The 21,655-nt window shown below is 38.0% G+C and overlaps 1 protein-coding gene across 2 annotated transcripts in view; it reads right to left on the bottom strand.

The window, feature by feature from the left end:
- UXS1 (UDP-glucuronate decarboxylase 1) overlaps window positions 1-21,655 on the bottom strand; it is a 57,282-nt gene that overhangs the window by 32,986 nt on the left and 2,641 nt on the right. For both annotated transcript variants that reach the window (XM_042039657.1, XM_042039648.1), the window contains exons 2-5: window positions 12,081-12,108; window positions 9,337-9,385; window positions 7,195-7,238; window positions 3,626-3,686 (exon numbers count right to left, since the gene is read on the bottom strand). In XM_042039657.1, coding sequence (XP_041895591.1) covers window positions 3,626-3,686; window positions 7,195-7,238; window positions 9,337-9,385; window positions 12,081-12,108 — 182 coding nt within the window. The remainder of the gene's footprint in view (window positions 1-3,625; window positions 3,687-7,194; window positions 7,239-9,336; window positions 9,386-12,080; window positions 12,109-21,655) is intronic.

Below are 21,655 nucleotides of genomic sequence, written 5' to 3'. Positions count from 1 at the left end.
AAGGTGGAATCAAGCAGGAATCCAATGAATGGATGGTGTACTACAATAACAAAGTGCTGTGTGGAAAAGGATGAGATGCCTTAAGTTCTTCCACTTTAGGTTAGTCAAAAGTTAACCATTTCTCCTGTCCACTACCCTGCCATAGCAGGTTTTTTTTTTTTAACTACAAAAAAAAGCAAAAAAAAAACCTCCAAAGATTGAAAAGGAAAAAAACATACAAAAACAACATCTGTTTTCTTTTGTAAAAACTTGAATGTCCACTTCTTGTAGTCTCATGCTTCTTTTTCTTATTAAAAATTGAGGGACACTAGTGTGTCAAAGCAACCGTAAGTATCAGTTAATAAAAGAATAGTTTAGTTGGTCTATTTAGTATTCTTCTGAGTTTTGTCAGGGCTTCCTTGTAACAGATTCAACATTCCGTTCCCTGACAAACCTGAAGGAGAACCAGGATTTAGGAGAAAGACAGACAGACAGACAGAATGAATGAATCTCGAGGCTCCCATTATGCTGCAATAGAGAAGAAGCAAGAGCAGGATTTTGGCAGAATGCTGTGAATGAGGAAAGAAGAGCAGTAACTGAGGGAGAACAGCCCTTTGCCATGTCTCACCACTTAGCGGGGGGGGGGAAATCAAACTCATGCATGGAAAACGTAATGCCATGAGTTTATCCTGACTTTCAAGCAAGCTGCAGCCTTGCTGAATGTTACAAGGGTTTTGGCTTTTTTTGGTGGTGACCAGGATAAAACTCTTCTATAGAAGAACCTACTCCTTCAACTGAGGCCCAAGGAAATCTCCTGCTACTATTTCTATTTCAAGATTCTAGAGAAGATAAAATCAATGCTTGCAATATATGTCTTTGGTGCAGTAAAAGGAAGTGTCTTCTTCCCAATATCCCTTTTGAAAAACAAACCATAACAAAACCAACCAAAAAAAGGGCAAAAAGCACAAAAACCCAAAGGAAAATAGCATACAAAAAGAAGAAAAAAAGCACAAAAAAAAGGCAAAAAAAAAGAGCACAAACCAATTTTGTCTGGCAAGAAGTTTCCAACTGCCTTAAACCTACCAGTAGTTTTTATGATAAATCTAAGTTGGCTTTATTAACATATCGCTTCCATGGATGTTAGACAAAAAACTTAAGAAATCATGAAAAAGGAGTTGAATTTCCCCTGGAAAAGTAAAAAACTGTGTAAATTATGTTTTTCATCATTACTTGAGGCAACATTTAAAAAAAGATGATTTATCACTGAAGTTCTTTGTACAACCTTCCTGTAATCACTCATAAATGCATAATTTCTAAATATTACTTCCTGCAAATCACAATGACATATTAATCTACATAATCATAAGTTGTACATGAATCATATCCACATCAGAACTGGAACACCAGCACTTGGGTCTTAAAACAAATTCTTTATTAAGGCAACATTAATAAAAATATTTAATTACTTAGTAGTGCAAGTATGCTTGGTAACTTCAGCACCCAATAAAAGGCACAAATATTACTGATAATTTTCTTCACTAGAGGCACTTAAAAGTTTGTCTATCTATTACACAAGTTCATTGCTGCTGTGTGCATTCAGATTCAAAACATCTTATGTCTTATAAGGAAATTATATTAATTTTCTTGTTTTCTGCTTTTATCAGTTTATTATACATTCAATTCAGAAAAAACCCCACCCAACAGACTGAACCAACGGCAACACCATCTTCCACAATAACATAATTCCTTCTCTTGCATGTGAAAGCCTCTGGTCCAGTCACTTCAGAGAACTCAGGAAATAGATAAATCATGCACAACAAGGTGAATATCTCTTTTCAATGAAAGTGACAGGACATCTAGTCTTAGCTGAGATATCACCACTACTAGAAATCATCTCCAAAGAGATGCAGTGTAATAGAAAATAACTGCTAGAACTGTTGTCTGATCAGGACAGTGCTGTGGGGATCTCCAGGATGGAGCTGGAGACTGCAGTCAGAACAAAAAAAAGTAAAATCAAATGAAGAATGAATTCTAGGAAAAGATTTAGTATTAACAAAATACAAAGCACATGATCTAGCAAAATTCACTTGGCTGGCCAATTCTTGAGAATTTTGAAGTGTCATGCAAGGTTTTTATGGGAACTTCAGCTACTTCAGCTTCTTCAGAAGAACATGGATTATTTCCCCTAGGATTATGACAGCAATATTGTAACAGAAGGGAACTGTCCACATGGGCAGGAGGCCTATGAATGCCCATCTGAGTTGGCTTGAAACTGGTCAGAACAACCTGCCACTCCTTTTGGCCAGCTTTCTCTTCAGTCATTTAAACTCTACAAAATATATGAGGAACCCAAAAGCTATTCACCTCCAGGTCAGCTGAAAATACTCCTATTCCAACTACTTGACATCTCTGTTGAAGCAACAGATTTCAACAAAATATACAGTATTTTTCAGTGGCAAAGTCTGGAAGTGAACATTAAGAGCTCCACAGCCTGTTAACAGCTTTCACTGACACTTTTCTTGAAAGTACATTCTCACTTACACAGAAAACATGACATTAAGGTTACTTTATCACCCTTGCAAATACATGAAGTACACAATTTAGGAATTTTTAGAATTAAACCTCTCTCTATTTTCCTCAGTTTATTTTCTATATTCAACAGGGGCACTGGGAGTCTACAGGTCTCCCTCCTTCAGACTGTCATAAAAATGACAGAACATCATTGCAGAACTAAACTAATTTGGTAACGCTTAATTCTTGGTGAAACTTCACAATAGCAATGAAGACTATTGCCTAACAATGCAGTAAAATAACTTTATCTGCATGTTTTCAGTTTTTTCTTCAAAATCTTGAAGTCAAAGCAAACAAAAGCACCAGCTAAGTTAGGCATGCTGCAGGGTTTTGTCCTAGACTTTACTTTTTACTAGAGAGGCAGAAGTTCATACTCTATTTTACACATCTCAAGTAGCTATACTTTCTCTGCCTTCAAAACAGGGGGACAATCCCCCACCCCCCCACCCTGACAAACAGAAACAAGGAAAAATCTAGGTCACAGATAACTTCAAAAGTGTTTGCAGACAAAACTGTAAAGTTGATTTGCAGCACAATCCACTAAGTTTAAGAATGCCTTGGACAACTACTTGTCCTGACTTAACCTGCCATCCTCTTCCATCCTCAACTGCTTATGAGACTTCAAAATGACAGGAAAAACAGAGAAGAAACAGAGAGATGACCATTCCCTCCATAGCAACTTCTTTTCTAGCCTTATGACTAGATTTTGCCCAGTTTGGCCAGACAAGGTTCCTGTCAAGATGTGCTTGAAAAGTTTCCTGGTCTCTGCAAGTTTAAGCCATCTGGGAGCACACACAGAGACTCTTTGGAAATGTGATCCTGAGAAGTTACAGGGAGAGCAGTTTAATTGGCAAGTCAAACTTCAAAAGCAGAGTCCAAGTCTACTGTTTATATGCTGAGTTTGAGAACATCAACACAAATAAGTGAAGCACTGCCCTAAAACGTGTGCAACACATATGACATCCAAGGTAATTCCCTTTATCCCGTCTTATGTCTTCAATCCTACAAAACAGATTACATTCCACAGATATTTTGGTATTTCCCCAAAACAACCTCCAAGTAAACACCAACTTACCAGGATTCTTTTACGATCCTTTTCTGATAAAAATTTCACTGGTGGGTATTTCTGGGTGAAACTATAGAACATTTCAAAACAAAGAAGAAAAACTAAGTAAGTTTCAGCCTTGTTTCTTCTTCCACATACTTGTCTTTGAAATGTGAGAAACTACTCTGAAAACCTCCTATTCTTGAAGTTCTGCTAAGAGTATATTTAGTCCTTTATTCTAAAAAAGGATCTGGATCAACACAAGACAATGCCTATGCACGGTGAAATATCAAAATCCATCTGCAAAGAGTGCTTTTAAAATTTCTGCCTGATTTTATGTAATGAATCACTTGACTTCTACCTTTTGAGAGCAGAACTAGTGCCAGGCATGACATCACACGAGAATAAAACAATAAAACATGAGCAGTGATTGGACACCTCTTTTTAAAGTTTTAAAAGGCAAGCAACATTCTTAAAAGCTCTGGAAAAGAAAGCAAGTTGTATTGACTTACCGCATTGACTTCAAACACTTCTTGAAGTTTCAATGTGAAACTTACAACATGAATTCTCCTTAAAGTTTTACAAAAACCAATATAAAGTTTACAATCAGAATGCTGAAAAAATACATTTTAAGATACTTCAACAATTTCTATGAGAGAGCTTATTCAGCATGAAAACTGATCTTAATTTTCTTAGAAATAGCTAGACTGCCATTTATTTGATGGTCTTCAAGCAAATGTAATTTAATTTTTGCACCTTCTTTACAGGAACTTCAACCAAAACCACCATAAAATAAAATTATGTGACATATGAATCTTAAGTGCTCATCTCTTGATGCCTCAAACCTTAGATGAACTTCTCTTCCTCCCTGGCATGCATTCTGCATACAGCAACAAAGTCCTCTGAAAGAAGGTGTGAATTTTGTTTATTTATTTCAGTAATTAGCATCATAGTCTTGGCAATTTATTACCACAGATTTTTCTTAACTAAATACCAGCGTGACACTGCACAAAAATCAAACTATGGTTACTCTTCTCCCCCAGTAAGTCCACAGGCTAGAGATGCAGCCTGATGTAGCACACAGGAGCCAAAAATGACAAGAGTTATTACATCTTGCTATACTCACAAACAGACGGTGACTGAACTGACCCTAACAACTGTGATCTTGAAGCACCTCCTCCTCTGCTTCTAACCTGCAGAACTGGCTCAACAGGAATTCTTCAGTGCCAGAGCACAGATGCTTTTGTACTTTATCCAATTTTCATCACAGCATGAAAGCTGCTTTCAGTTTCTTGGATAGGGGAAATACGGCAATGGAACCTTCCAACATTAGCCACACACGGAGACTCAAAAAAAAGCTACCTACACTTGTCTTACATTACATACAGGTCACTAACAATTTCTTTGATTTATGCTGAAGCAGTGAAAGACAGCAGTGCACAAGCACAATGCAGACATGTAAAACACATCCTTTCTGTGACAGAGAGGACAATTCACTCATAACAAGAGATTTATGGAGTTCAAAAAAAGTTTAAGTGCCAAATAACTAGATGCAAGGCAAGTCTCTCTCCTCCATTTCCAAGACCACTATTTTAAGGTTGCATTAATCCATCCTGGAGTCATATTGGTGCCACAGGGACCTCACAACCATTTTTGCTCCTTCCATTACACCAGTAGCAGTTTACAGACAGCAGGATAGAGTTTGGCAGACAAATGATGAACTTTTGGCAACAAAATGGAGTTTATCTTGACTTAATGTTTGCTTTGATGATTACGTGGCAATGCTTTGGCTGTGTAAATTCTTAATAAAACTTTACAGCTCTAGCTTCAGTTAAACAACCTCTTGTCATGAGACTAGCATTATGGAATTCTTGTCTTTCCTGCTTCTCAGAAGCATGAAGATGGATTGCGTTCAGGTTTTATCAGCTTAGGAGGTAAGAAAACATTGACACTAGAGTAAGCTTTGCAAACTGGATCAGCTTTCAGGCATCTGACAGTGAGTAGTTATTTACTGTCACTTCACACAGATATAAAATTTTAAAAATATTAATTGCAACAACCCACATTCAGCTGAATCACCAGAGGTAAATGCCTACATTATTTTATACATATATTTGAAAAATAATAATAAGACAATATTAAGAGCCCCCTCTTTTGTGAAAGTATAATTTCCAGATTGGTTCATACAGAGGTAAAAAAATATTTTGATTCTTTCTCATTTTTTCCTAGAGGTCTGAAACAAGACTTATCAATACACATGAAAAGGCAAGAGTATTTATATAGCTTCTGGGAGAAGTATTAACTTAATGGTTCTCCTCAACAACTCATTGTATTTTTTCAAATGAGCAACAATTATTAAATAAAAAAGAGCCAATCAGGATACCCTCCCACAAAGGTCCTCTGTGGATGGCAGAAGAAAATACCTGGATTACCCACAACTGAAGCTGAAGGTTTACTGGACTATTAACAAAAATTAAATAAATCAACTGAATGTTTTGTCAAGGTGGTGACACAATCTGCAATTTCTTTCATATTGCCAATATATGCCTAGTTCAAACTATGAAGTTCACATGCACATTGAGAGATGAGCAATCAGATCAGTATTCTCACTGAAATAAATGGCATGTGGCAGGTCACTGAACCTTTCAAATCAATTGTAAAAAACAGAACTGAAATTTTTTCTCCTTTTTTTTTTCCTTACAGCCCAGGAGGGGTGGGAGGAGGAGGGGCAGCTGCTCACTGACAAGACAAAACTCTGAACACCAAAGCACTGCAGGTGTCAAGCATATCCCTGGCCAGCCACAATGGTATTATGTCCCCTCTCCAGAGGAGCAGCACACAACCACCAGTATGCAATACCCCATGAGGGTTACTGGTACTGCTTGGACAACCCAGCTTCGGCCCTTTGCAATGCAGCACTCTCTGCTTTGCCTGGGATACCAACAATGTCACCTGCAAAACAGTACCACTGGCAAAAGAAACAAGTCCTTGTCAGAGCTGACAGTTCCCACCCCTATACCAGACCTTATTTTGTGATGAAAAGCATCTGTCCATGAGGACGCCCAGATCAGAGAACTGATCTGATACAAAGGCAAACAGGCAGACTGAGGGATAACACATTCCCTTACAAATCCTGAGGGAAGCAGGTCAGTCAGGCTCATCCAAAGCATATACAGAGACTAAGATGCACAAGTGAATCACTGTACAGTAGCTGAACCACAGTAACTGATCACAAGTGTGGGAAAACTGTGGTAAAGCATATTTTAAGTCTCTTGAAGATGAAACCAGAATGTCTTAGCAGACATAAACCACAGTAATCCATTCATCAGCTGGACTCCAAATAGCAAATTCCTCCACAGGATTTGAACTTTACAAGAGTACAGCACTCCCAGCTTGGTTTAGTAGGATCAATCAGCCTGAATACCTTAACCATTACTGTCTTAGCATTCAATGCCCTGTCCTCACTTATATATGATAACAACTCAAAGGTGCTGAAGGTATATACAAAAATTTATTTCAAGCTTACAACTACAGAACTGACTGCTACAGAAAAGAAATTGTGCCTTTGAGCTGCTTCCCAAATTCAGCAGATGACATACCTTTTTTCTAGATCTTTGATTTTCTCCCTTAGAGGTGCAACAGCCTAAAATAAAGGAAAAACATTTAATCTTTGAAGAATTAAACAAGATCCACATCACAAAACATGCACATAGGAAGTTGCCTTAGAGCCAAAATCATAGCGAACAGTCTCCTATGCAGATCTTTACTGAAGACACTCCAGGAAACTTACATTTTATAAGCCTCCTTTACATAAAAAAAATCTTGAACCCTTTCCACCAAAAATCAAATCACCTATAACAGTGTGAAATGAAATCCCTCAGCTTACCACTGAAAACAAAACATCTCAAGGCTACGAGTACCATAGTCTTGACAAGGACATTCAATGTTATGATTCCTATTTGGCAAACTGGAGTCATAAGTGACTTGTCTGAGGTTGTCAAAGGTAGTCTATATCCAGCAACAGCACAGTGGGACAGTAATTTAAACCTCAACTATTTAAATGGACAACAGGTAAGCACACAGAGGACACAGGCACAGAGAGAAGGACATTAGCTCCAGTGAAATGACTGTAGTTCTCTCAGAACATGCTATGCAAATTTTAAGATACATCGTGTTTAAATATCTAAATATGTTGTACATCATGATTTGAGGGTGTATTTAGGCTTAAGAAAATACTCAAAGGAAATCTGTTAGAAAATATGGTTCACCTACCAAGTTTTCATGGCTTTACAAGAGAGAATCACTTAAGCTGGCATCAATTTCAGTTTCTTTATCACAGGACCCAAATTTCTAACAGTCTTGCTGAATTTCAGCAGGAGTCCCTGAACTCTTGTTTTTAAGTTTACTAAAGCCTTGTCATAAAATTTAGCTTCTAGGGCTATACATAAGTCGAAAGCTGTCAGAGGTTCTAACTGGTACTAAGTGGCAGCACATCAGTAACCATTGCCAACTTGTTTTATACAAATACTTCTGATTAGAGCTAGACAATTCAGGAACTTCATAAACTGAATAAAGCTGCATATTTGTGTTAAAAGGAAATTATATGGTATTGTCATTTATATTCATTAAATATTTAGCTCTGGAGAACAGCAAATAGTTCTTGAAACAGTTATTCTGATAATGTAAGACATTATACAAATACAGCTTTAAAGTAAGATCCAGAAATGCCCAACTTCTCAGACCTTACAGTAACTCCGATCTACACATCGAATTTCAAGTATTTCACCATTCTTAAAACAACTGGAATTTTCACAATGCTTGTTGCAACACTTACCAGAATTAAAAAAAAAAACCCAAACAAAAAAACAAAGAGAGAAGAATGCAAAAGATAAACTAAGAATACAAGCTCTCCATTGATTTTAAGCAATTTCAGTGGGCTGCTCACTGTGTCCAGAGGAACAACTGCTATATAAACCTGCTGGAATACAAGACACTAGGCAGACCAGACTACACTAGTACAGGAACACACACCCACACAAGGGTAAGGGGTATCAACCTCAAGGACTTCTCTATCTATTTAATACTTTGTTTTATTGTTGACTGGAAGCCTAAAACATTTGGAGCAAGATCTGTTGCACACATTCTTAATATTTCACAACAAACTGAGGCTGAAATGGAAATTCAGAGGTATTGGTACAGAAGTTCAGAACCACTAGTATGTTCAGTACCCATGTCTACTTCAGAAATTGCCAGGACTTGTGCTTAAAGCATTGGCACTGCATGCCCTTCCCCAGCCACAAACATTGCTATCTTTGATCATTTGATCATTAGCTAAGAACAAACCAAAGCAATTTTGGACACCTTCAAATTTGTAAGGCACCTTATATATACTTCACATTTTGTAAGGGAGTCAGAGGAAAGAATGTGGGTACATCCTTTCAGTAACAAATAAAGCAGTTCTTGGGAGGATTCTACCATAGTCTCTACAGCAAATTCATCAGCAGAACTACCACTTTCAAGAAAAGTTTTAATGAAAATAAAGCAGAGTCACAGATCAGTGTTAGAAACTCCACTAGAGCAAAGAACAGTTAAAAACCTGAGGTACAGACAGAAACCTAATGCTTTGAATGGTTTTAGCATAATGAAGAGTAAGGAGAGAAAACTAAATATAGCCCTTCAATATGAAATGAGTGAAATGGAGTCCTCAAGATAAAACAGATTACAACTATTAGAAAACTAACCTCCTCTATTCTACTTTCCACCTTCTGATCCCCGTTTTCTTGAAGAGACCTGTTGGCAAGAAAAGAAAAAAAGTAATCCATACCTAAGCAATAACAGCTCCACTGCACCTGCATCATGCTACAACAGCATCCTCAAAGCATCCCGAGTTAGTATTATTTCAAAGACATAATTAGAACGACTTAAAGTGGATGGTCTAATTTCCATTGAAATCCATCAGTTTGGCAAAAACTGAACCAAGCCCACAGGAAAGAACAGTAATAACAAAAATGACATTCATTTTACATAGAAAATAAACTTCATTTTAGAAAAGTGTCTAATTATTGGTTTTGAATGTAACTTTATTGTGCAAAGGTCTCTTTGAGGGTCTCTGCTTACTGTATGCTGACAAAACATTTTCCCTTAATGCCACTACAGTATCAATCAAAGAGAGAAGGGCAAAAGTATCTCACTTTGACTTCGAACTTTTCCAAACACATGGGAAAAAACCCCCCAACTGCACTAAAATGTGTCTTCAGCAACCGCCTGATGGGCAATACTGACTTTTCACACGAATGTTACTCATTTGAAATGAGGCCAAGGATGAAGTATGTCGTGGTAACTTGTGAAAACAGAGTACTGTCTAAAAGGCCAGTGTCTTGCACACATCTGTGTGGTCTTATTTAGCACCTGATTGTGTAAAGTGTCTCAGTTGTGTTCACTCTTGAGTAAATTTGTAGAAATGTAGAATATGTATTTTTAAATTCTACCTGTTGTATCAAGGTTATGCAATTTTCCTTACACTTGTGTAATTATATATTTTTTTAAATGAAACCTTCTGAAAGGGGAATTATTTATCTCACAGTAGTAAGTTTTTGCATACTAGAGGATTCATGGGTATCCAACATAAAATGGAGTTCTTTCAAGTGAAAAACAGAGGGCCTTTACTTGGGACCTGAACTCATTACACCTACAGGAACAGAAGATCCTTTGTTAAGCAGATATATTTATACATATACACCACACTGTTACAAGTAAGAGCAACGATCCCCTTCATAACCCTCTGTAAAACTCTCACCTTTTTAAAAAGTCAGCTCACCTATTACTGAGGCAAAGACCTTACCAGCCAGATTTATTTTTATCTCTAAAGAATACAGTAAATTCCTACACTAAGACAAACATTCCCTGAACTATCTTTTCAAACCAAGTTGTCATTTGTTGCATTAGTGGCAAATAAAACCCCTGCAGCTTCCATAGAATGAATTTACTATAAGGAAGCAATATTAAGCTATCCTGGTGGATTTTGAAAATGTTTTCCCAAGTAACAGAAATTTACAAAAAACTATGCAAACAACTGTGGAACAGATAGCCTTTCCTGTCTTATAAGAGAGCATGGAAAATTTGGAAAAACCCTCAGAATTTTAAAAGGTCCCCTCAAAAATAGTTCCTGCTATTTTTTATTCACAAATCCTGGAACTCAAGGACTGGCACTCTGCAGTTTATTTTTTAATGAGCATTTCCTCCTAACAAAGACAATCCTTGTTGGCTGAGGATCAATATCAGACCTTCAGAAATAATTTTCCCCGTCAACAGCTCTATAAAGGACATCTCAAATAATAATTCAGATGAAGGTAGTGGCAGAATTTGTAAGGATGGCTTATCAGGGAATAAACACCCTGGATCCCACACCCACCCGCCCTCCTCAAACCTCTCTCTGAGGTTCTTGTCCTTCGTTAAGAAATGCTCAGCTGCTCATGAAACAGCTGCTAAACTGCCGTAATTCACTGGTCATGACAACATGGTAATCTAAATGATATTCCCATCTGCAAGCCACAGCAGCCCAGCAGCTGTTTGCCTGACAGCTGAGCACTCTTTGCAGCAACAGTGGGAAACTACAAGAGGAGCAGAGTGGACCACTTGGGATAGGAACAGACTCCAGGGTAAGCTGTCCTGGGTGAATTAGAGCCTAGAGAAAATTCATATTTTTTCTTATATTGTCTCAAACGTTCCTTACTGTGTGCTGCTAAGCGTGGCAACAGAATACCAAAACCCTTTACTAGCAAAACAGCATAGTAAAATATTTTGTCCTCTATATACAATGACTTTGCTGTAAGGAGTAAGCTGTCCTCATACTCTTCAATTTCTTTTGCAGCTGTGAATTTTCCTGGAGGACAAACTCACATGCAAGCAGAAATGTGAAAATCTGAATGTTTTGCAAACATATTGCTTGTCTTTCTATTTCTAAAAGAAAAAATTCTAGGGGACAATGCAGGATTTTCTGCTTTTCAGCAGTTAAACCACCAGATTCTCTACCAATTAACTGTGGAGGAGGAAAAACTCTCCAAAGCACATTTCTGATTCTAGGTACAGAAATATAATAATGGCAAGCAGTGGAGAATGTGCTGCTCTTCAAAATTTAAGCCCACATTATCACTGAAGTACAGCCACATTTGTGCTGAGGAAAAGCAGAATCCAAGCCCATGCAACCAGGTATGCCAACCAACTGGCCAAAATCAGAAGATGAATTTGTGCAAAAAAAGGCAGATGATGAAGTGTGAGTAAAATCCTGAGCGAGATCTATAGCAAACATTCAACCATTTTTGAGACAGAACACTTTGTATTTAAAAAAATGGTATCAGCTGCTTAGCAACCACCCAAACAACAGTGTCAGCTGCTGTTTTTCTCTCTACTTTGTATATATTGATAGAAAAGGTAAGTTAATTTTATTACACATAAGGATATTCAATACAAAAATTATATACATTACCTCATATTGACAAAGTTTCCCCATACAGCTGGAAAATAAGAGAAAAAACATTACAGTGTCATATAGCAGTACATGAGGTCATTTTTTTCCTGTTATCATCAGAAAGCATTTAAGACAATATTAAGTATGTTAATCACAAATTATCTAAGTAAGTTACATATACACACCCCCCAAGTGTCTAGAACACAGTTTTAGAGTATGGGTGGAATTCTGATGAGATTACATGAGACGGTAAAAAATATGCAGGAATTATCTAAACTGCAATTTGTTACTGCACACAGATTAAAAAAACCAGAACACTCAACTTATTTATTACGGATGTTGGAAAAAATGACAAGAACACTAAAGAAGCCTTGTAGACCTGAACCACACAAATTGGAAACTGCAGAGTCACAAAAGACTGGCCACTACAGGTGAGAGCTGAACCAGTCCAAAGAGGTGCCACAAGAGTCCTGCATTAAAGGTAGCAAGTGCTTGTATGCACATATGTTCTTTTAAGCAATGCAACTTTTAAAATGCCTCAGTAAGCAAACAAAATTTCTTTATTACTGTTTGTATGGAAAAAGTTTTATAGAAAGATAAATCACAATGTAAAATTGAAAACCAAAGATGCACCAGATGTTTTTAGGTTCACAAAAGATTCAGCTGCCCAAATTACTTTCTACTAGAAAAAAAAAAGTCTGAAACTGATCAGGGTTTAGATGATTATAAGACGATTATCAGAACATTGAGTTTCCTTTTAACTTTCAACTAAGACACAGAATACAGTTTAAAGTGAAAAAATGAGAAGCCATAAACCAGGCTACACTGCCAAGGAAGACTTGACAATTTCACATCATCAAGATAAAACAAGGTTAACATGGAACAGTTATGTAAGGGACTCTGCAAAACAAGCAACACAGGAAATATACCCCAAATATGTCCAGAAAAATCATTCTGGAGTTGCTCTTTAAGAGACGAGGCTCAAGCTAAGGAGTCAAATTACACTGGGTCTTAGGGAGTAGCCTATATGCAGTATTAACATACATACAGAAAGCTTCTGAAGTGTCCACAGATTTTGCAAGCTGTATTGCAGGTCTCGAGTAGCAGCTAGTAAAGTATTTTGCCTACCTTTAGGCTCTGCACGTACATTTCCATCACTATTACCCAATGAGCTCAAGCAGAGGATGAGGTGTTACAGAAACAAAACAAAAACCACTGCTACAGTCACAGGTACCTTCCAGGCAAGAGGAGAAATGAAACATTCCCAGGAAGGAGGAGTGGGGAGGACACAAATGAGGATTCAGTAATGCAGTTGTTCTAGCCTTTAGGGGATGGCAAAGCTACTGAACTGTTCCTAAGTGCTGAGTGCTGCTGAGTAACTCAAAGAGTAATTCAAAGGAATCCATGACAGACTATGAAAGAAGCTGTAGGAGGGCCCTGTGATATCTGTAGTGATATCATAAAACCTCCTCTCATCTTCTGGGCAAAAGATAGGGAAGCTTTATATTAGAACAAATGATTCATAAAATCCAACTGAATTTTTAAAAAATCCTGGATTTTGTGTTAACTAGATAAAGTAAATTTAATGTGGGGGAAAAAGGGATACAGTGTTGAGCACAGTTAAATTCAAGTTATTTACCCTCTGGCTAGGATTTTAGAATTATGTATGATAACATTAATGGAAAAACACTTTTGTTTCTTTCAGTGAACAGTGACAATCTGGCAGTTACAGGTACAGAATTCTCCAGTTAAACACAACTGAGCTACACTTACAATGAATAATTTTTCTGGGCTAGAGAAACCCATACAAATAATCTAAGTGGTTATGCAGTGGCAGGAAGCATCTGGGTTTAGCTGGTAAAGTAGGAATTGATTGGGGAAAAAAAAGAAAAAAAAAAGAACTGCCAGCTGCAACACAAATACCACCCTCCCAGTTTTGCTGCAAAGACAGTGCAGCCACACTGCATACAAGGAACTGGCTTCCTAAAGAAAACATGTGACTTGCATGTACTCAGTGTCCACAGCAGGGAAGGGATTCACATCCTTCCAGAAACACTGTTTGATATCCTAGTTCTGTTGGAGTACATGACTAGTTGCATTAAACTTTTACGAAGCATATCTGGGTACCACTGAAAAAAAAAAAAATTAAAAATTGCAAAATTAACCACAGAGGAACTATCACACAGAGCTATCTGAAGAACCCTGAAGTCTCTCATGTGTAGAGAGACATTGCAAAAACTCGCTTCAACATACTGACTGTCCTCATAAAGGATTCTGAATGCACAGTTCTAAAAAGGATCTTTTTGGCTACTGGTGCTCACATGGAGCTTACACCAAGGTTGAAGGGATCAGAGCTAAGATTTCTGTACAAGAGTGGAAATAAGGTTTGGCTGTTTTTCTTCCAAATACACAGCTGTTTATATAACGAGCTTACCCAGCAGCAGAACCAGCAGCACAACTCTGGCTCACTGAGGATTTCCTTGTCCTAAAGGTTATGTCAAGGCCAGTCTGACATTCAGGCAAGAATGATGGAAACATAGAGGTAAGTAGGTCCAAATCAACAAGCAGAACGATGAAAATCCTTACAAGCATCACAAAACCACTTGACAGGCCCACCAACTTCAAGCCCCAAAAGCTGCCAACACGGATGGTTAAAAAAATCTTCCACATCAGCAAGGTCGTGAATTGGGCACTACACATAAACCCAAGTTTCCAAAAGCACGAGAGTCCTAACGGACCATATTTGACCAAACACTAACAACCCAGGAGCTCACTGTAAAAAACAGTTTTAAAAATTCAAGTCTAAAGCCAAATCTTTTAAGCCAAAAAGTATTAATCCAGGATAATAGTCCTGTGCCAATTCTCAGACTGTAGAGATTTAACACCCTCACCTCGCACAGCCATACAGTAAATCCTCTATGAAGATCTTCCTACTCATCCAACTAGAGAGCATTCACAAACAGTCTTCCTGCCATCTACTGAACCTCTGTGCAAGGGAAGAATTCATGATTCATTGGACCAGACAGAAGCTTGTAACCTAACAATTAAGACACTCACCTACAAGAAAAAGAGACAGAGGTTCCACTTATTCTTTCAAAAACTGATTGTAAACCTCACCCAGTGGCTGATTAAGGTCATAGTAAGTTGCCATTAGGGAAGTCGTTAGAATATCTGAATTGTGGTAAGACACATTAAAGCCTGGTTTAATGGCCTGTAGGAGGAGTCAAAATACGACTACACCTATCTGTTTTGAGGTGTGTTTTCCCCTTTGCAACCTTTCCAAAAAATGAGAGAAATAATTTTTATTGAAGCATTTTTTCAAGGTTAAATTGCAAGTACCATGAAGAGCAAAATACATTAGTCATTAATCATTCCAACAGACATTACACTTTAAAGTGATAGCTTCCAGAGAAGAACAACACACCTTGAGTGAAATGATGAAGAACTCTCTAAAGAGCCTCTTCGAGAAAAAAGATTTGTTTCTTAATGCACTAATTGCAGTAGTGTCATTAAAGAGGTATCTGACTAAACATTAATCACTCAGGGTTTTCAGAAAACCCCAATACTTTTTTGTTTCTTTCCCAGCCTCTGAGGTTAAGCTGTAACTATTTGGCAGGCACAGCCTTACATTAAAATTGTAGATTTTCCAGACTTCTCAAACCTACCTTAAACAAAAGACAATTAGTCACATATGAGTAAAGAATGCGGCTTTTTTTTTTTTTTTTAACTGAATATATTTACATTCCTGGAAATTGAAAAGTTTGTTTAGTTTTTCTCGAGAAGCCTCTTTCTGAAATGATGCTGGATGCAGAGGAGTGCAGTGACTGGGATACTGTCAGCAAAGGAATATTCCAGGAGCTATCCTTTGGATACAAACCAACCCTGCCTGCATTAAGTAAAAAAAACCAACCAAACAAACAAAAAACCCAAACAAACCAAACTACAAAATCTGTTAAATCACACTTGAAAAATACAACAGAAATCCCAAGCACTTGGCTGAAGTTTTGCTGAGTATCTAATATTAAATAGACAGTACCCTATCACAGTCAGACTTTTAACTCTGATCAGCTGCACTTCATAGCAGGCAAATGTTATCTTTCCAGATCCTCAGAACACAGGATAGGATGTATATTTTCACCTGAATGTCCTTTGCACCTGTCATCTGCAATAATACTTTTTGTACAGGTTTCTATAAAATACAGATTACTATGCTACGAGAGCCTTGCATGTTGTATTTAACTCATCCACAATGGGTTGGGGAACCAGAAAAATAACACTGCCACAACCTGAAGGTGGGAAAAAACACAATCCTAAAACAAGTCTATACCTTTGTCCCTCTTCTCTGAGTCTCTTTAAAAGGCATTAAAATCAAGTCATAAACTATCACAAGTCCTCAACAGTACTACACACTCAATTTGAAATTATAAGCGACAACACTAGTTTCAGCATCACATATATTTTAAAACAGATGTTTTAAGAAGCAAAACTATGATGCCCATTAGAGAGCCAACTGTACCAAAACCAATGCAATTTCTTTTAAAACCATTTTCTTTCCCAATTGCTTTGTTGTTTGCATTTTCAGGACACTCTGTTAAAGAAACTTTTACACACACTTTTTTCTAAGTAGATTAGCATTTTAGCTGAAAGCACTGGAATTTTTCCCTGTATCGCCCTCTTTTCAACTTCTGCTCCTCAGAATAAAAAGACTATAAGGTAATGTTTGTTACAAACAGATTTCGCTATCAACAGAAACAGCATGGAGGAATAATATGAATTGATATACAGTCATAATCTGAATTTCTAGAGCAAATTCATAAGCTCTGAACAGCCAAAGTGAATTGCTTCAGTCAAACTTTCCATTTCAGAGAGGTGCAATAGCATTCAAAAGAGTGGGGTTATTTTGGGGTTATTTTGACTCTCCACAGTCACTCAGCAACTTCAGTCTCCTAGAAAAAATAAGGTTTTTGTTTCCAGATAGAGTAAATAATGTAAAGAAAACAATTCTTTCCTTTAGGAAACTTACTTCCCACACAAGACCTTGTGGCTAAATTGGAGAAATATGAGTTTGATGGACTGCTCAAGAGATGGCTGCTGGGCGGCTGCATCCAGGGCTCAATGCCCAAAGGGAGATCAGTAACAACTGGTGTCCATCAGGGGTGTGTATTGAGTCCAGTACTGCTCAGCATCTTTATTAATGACACAGACATAGCAATTGAGTGCATCCTCAGCAAGTCTGCAGATGTTAACTGAGCTGTTAAGGGTATTGAGGGAAGAGATGCCATCCAGAGGGACAGTGACAAGCTTAAGGAGTGGGCAAACACGAACCTCATGAAGTTCACGGTGAAGTGCAAGGCCCTGCACCTGGCTTGGAGCAACCACCAGTATCAGTACAGACTGGGTTACAAGTGGACTGAGAGGAGCCCTGTCAAGAAGGTCTTGGGGGTACTGGTAGAAAATTTGGACATGAAAAGGCAACATGCACTTTCAGCTCAGAAAACAAATCATATGCTGGACTGCACCAAAAGAATTGTGGTCACCCCATCAACTGAGGTAATTCTTGCCCTCTACTCTCATGAGACACCACCTGCATACAGCTCTAGGGCTCCCAGGACAAGAAACACATTGACCTGTTAAAGAGGGTCCAAAGGAGAGCCACAAAATATAGTCAGAGGGACGGAACACCTCTCTTATGAGGACAGGCTGAGAGAGTTGGCTGGGAGAGCCTGGAGAAGACAAGGCTCTGAAGAGACCTTACTGTGGCCTTACTTAAAAGGGGTTTATGAGAACAATGAAGAAAAACTTTCTACCAAGGCCTGTAGTGACAGGACCCTTAAGAGGCACTGGTGTTAGCCTGAAAGAGAGTAGGTTTAACTAAGATGCGAGGAAGCAATTCTTTACTATGAGAGTGGGAAACCACTGGAACAGGTTGCCCAGAAAAGCTGTGGATGGCCCACACCTGGAAACAAGGTGAGGCTGGACAGGGCTCTAAGCAACCTGTTCTACCGAAAGATGTCCCTGCCCATGGCAGTGGGGGGCAGGACTAGATGATCTTTAAAGGTCCCATCAAATGCAAACCATTCTATGACTTGGCCAATGTATTTCAAACTGCCTTTATAGTCTATATTCCATAACAAAACCGTCTCAGTTGTATTCCATTTGTAATTCCAGCAGTATGTTAATTTGCTTTAGAAAATTATTTTACTGATGAGAGTATTTTGCAATATTAGTGGAGATAACAACATTCAATTACTAATCATAACTTTGTATTAAGAAATGTCACCTTCCTGAGTGAAGTTTATGATTATGCCTTCGGGGAACATACAACAACTTGAATATTAAAAAAGATTAAAAAAAAATACACCTCTGGTAAGTCTACACAGACCTCTGTATGGAAAATAGTTCTTCTTGGTGTATTCCCTGAACTGATGCCTTGCTCAACAGTAAAGTTCCTGGCCCAAATCAAAGACAGCAGATAGGAACTGTAGCTTTTCCCACGTGAGAAGTATCTTAGACGCAAGGACACAGGGTTTGCTAAGGGAAAGATGCTCTCTATCTTGGACAGGACCACCACCACTCTGTGTCAACCCTTCAGCTAGTCATCACCCAGCAAAACAAAGGCAACACAATCACCAGGAAGTTCCTCTACCCTCTCCTAAGAACAAACACTTAAACCTTGGCAAACCAATACCCTCCTACAGCTGTGAGATATAACATTATGCAAATTTTCTTTCTTTACAAGAGTTAATGGAGCTTCATACTGGATGGGAAGGTAGCCAAGGATACTTTTTCTTACATTTCAATTAGCATCATCACTTTATGACTGAATTTTGCTCTTAGTTTCCCAGATGGAAAATTCTCCTGAAATTTTCTATTAAGTCTTTTTTCCAGCTCTCTGTTCACTGTTACTACTCCCTCCTGTTTTGTATCTTCAGCATATCATTCTTTACCACTGCTCCTCCACTGACCCAACTGTTGACTGCTAAGACTGTTTTCAGTGGACTCACAGAATGTTCCAATGGTCAGCACTGTAACTGAAACAAACTCACTTTTCCCACCCCCCTTTCACAAACCCCTTCAGGAAAGTTGGTGCAATAACCCCCACCTCTCCCTCTCTACAGTCCATAAACGAGATGCTGAAAACTACCAGTTTCAACCAAACTCTGCTTTGGTCAACCAACCTTAGAAAAAAAGAAACAAGCAATATAAATGTCAGGGAAATAGCCCCCTTTGCAAAAAAAGAGGGTAAAGATGGTGAAAGCTCTAAGAGTGTTCATCCTTGAGTAGAATGATGACAGCATTGTCTCCTGCACATGCTGCAGAAGAGACAAATACTAAGTGGAGATAAAAGATTAAAGACAAATATTAAATGGAGATAAGAGAGGAACTGTAAGATTAATTTCTCCAGGATGCCAAAAATTATTTTAAAACATCATGGCTAGCAAGGCATAGTCAGAGTCCATCTATTCCTGACAAACAACTGAAGTGTGAACAAATTTTCATACGCTACACAAGTACATCTAGTTGCAAGCCTGATGAGCAGGGAACTGGAAGCTGTTACGACAGTGAACTTATTTACATAAGCCCACAAATGAAAGGCAGCTCTGCAGGGCACAAACCCAGCCAGCAAATGTTTTGGGTTTGATTTGTTTTTTGGTGGAGAATCTATGGCATGCTGACACAAAAAGAAAGCAAGCCTGATGTCCTATACAACCATTTCTAACTCTTCCATGGCCAATCAATCCTGACATCTAGTTATAAAATGGCTGGGGAAGAAAAATTTCTGATGTTGAATAACATTGAGACAGCATGAAGCAATAGGACAGGGCCAACTTGATAACTGCTTTTCTATTACAAAAAGTGGAAGTAAAAGCTTATCAAAACAAAACATTAAGTAGCATTTAACCTTTGTTTTGAACATATGCAAGACAAGCAACATGCGAGGGGCTGGTAAGATTCAAACTGAAAAGCTCACACACACCTTGATATTTTGAGAAGACAACGTTGCGTTCTTCCTAGCTGATGAAAATCTGACAAAAACAAATGGCTAATCTTGTAAAACGAAGGATAACAACCATGGAAACTAACAATGCTGTGAAAAGTCAAGCCACTATACTACAGGATGTACTTCCCTCACATTATTTTGACATTTCATTTTTAAGTTGTTCCAATAGTTGTGCTATAATTTATTTTACAAAGGAAATGAGGTCTTAAGCTTGGATCTCATGACAGCACCCTACTATTCCATTTTCCCCTTGGAAAAGGAACAAGGCTACTGATATACTTCCCGAGAACCATTTGATCTACAAATGAGTAAAAAGAACTGTTCTACTTTACCAGAAATAGAGCTCTTAACTTTTTCATTAAGAACACGCAACTGCTGTGTCATATGAAAACATCAGTAGATTATTTACAGTAGCATCAAGATTAAAGCAAACCATGCAGATTGATGAGCTCTGGTCTTTAAATCCCGGCTACAAGATTTCAAGTGTATTTCCAACAACTTAAATAAGCTCCTGATTCTGCAAAGACAGTACCACTGAAGCATGGTAGCATGTCCATATAAAGCTGAATAAACATCTAAAACTTCCAAGGGAGCTGAGTTTAAGGTATCTATGTATTGAAGTTCCAACACATGAACAGATGGGATTTTTAAAAACAAAAGAAAACTCCTGGCCTGTATATAAGTTATTCATATTGTGGTGACACTGAAGTTATTTAACATTATCCATTTAATTGACTGCTATTTTATGATCTGTCTATATTTCCCATTACAGACAATAAAAATCAATTAAACCCACTTCACCTGTTTATAATCACCTCATGTTCTGAAGCCATGGTTTTACAACAGTTTTAAGTTGATGTAAGTGGAGCCCATGACTGAAAGAACTTGTTTCAGCCACCACCACATGCCCCTCCACCCTACTTTGGTTGGCATTAGCACTCCTGCACTATTTTGCTGGGGGTTAAATCAGAGGAAAGTTGGAGCAGAACACTTTGTCCCTTTAAAAGGGCAATGCAAATTCAACCTCTGAGCAAGGTTTCCCACTATATGTAGTACAGTATAGCCGTGCAATGTTCACAGAAGAAGACAGCACCGAGGGTGAGTCAACAAAGCTAATTATGAAGAGTATTAAAAAAAAAATTGAGTAGCAGTCTGACATTACAGAGCGATCCAGAGAGCTTGTAGCTGCAGTATCTCCAAATTCATCACCTGGGCAATGGGGAACAACAAATCCCCTTTCACCCAGGGCCTACAGGAAAGGTAAAGTGAAATGCTAAACTTTATTCACTACATTTTCCCAGGAAATAGTTGCTTAAGTTATAGCAGTTTTTAATTGCCTGCTGCATAGAAATGCTTCTTTTGACTTCTATTTTTATACATACAAAGCATGCATAGCACACTGTTTCAAGTGAATGATTTTTTAAAATTAATATAAGTTAGATTTACAGAAACGAGGCATCAAATGCTACCTTAATCCAAATTCAAATCCAAATCCAAAGCAAGGATCTTTCTGGCTCTAAGTGCTACTGGGGAAACCAGTGAAGTCCATAAAAGAGTTCTAAGGATCTTTAATATGATCCTGACTGTGTAT

The sequence above is a fragment of the Corvus kubaryi genome, unplaced genomic scaffold (assembly GCF_017639235.1).
Source record: "Corvus kubaryi isolate FWS band 111438036 unplaced genomic scaffold, C.kubaryi_AGA036_p1.0 133, whole genome shotgun sequence".
Lineage (NCBI taxonomy): Eukaryota > Metazoa > Chordata > Aves > Passeriformes > Corvidae > Corvus > Corvus kubaryi.
Note: the sequence above shows the minus strand (reverse complement) of the source record. Positions and strands in the feature narration are given on the sequence as shown.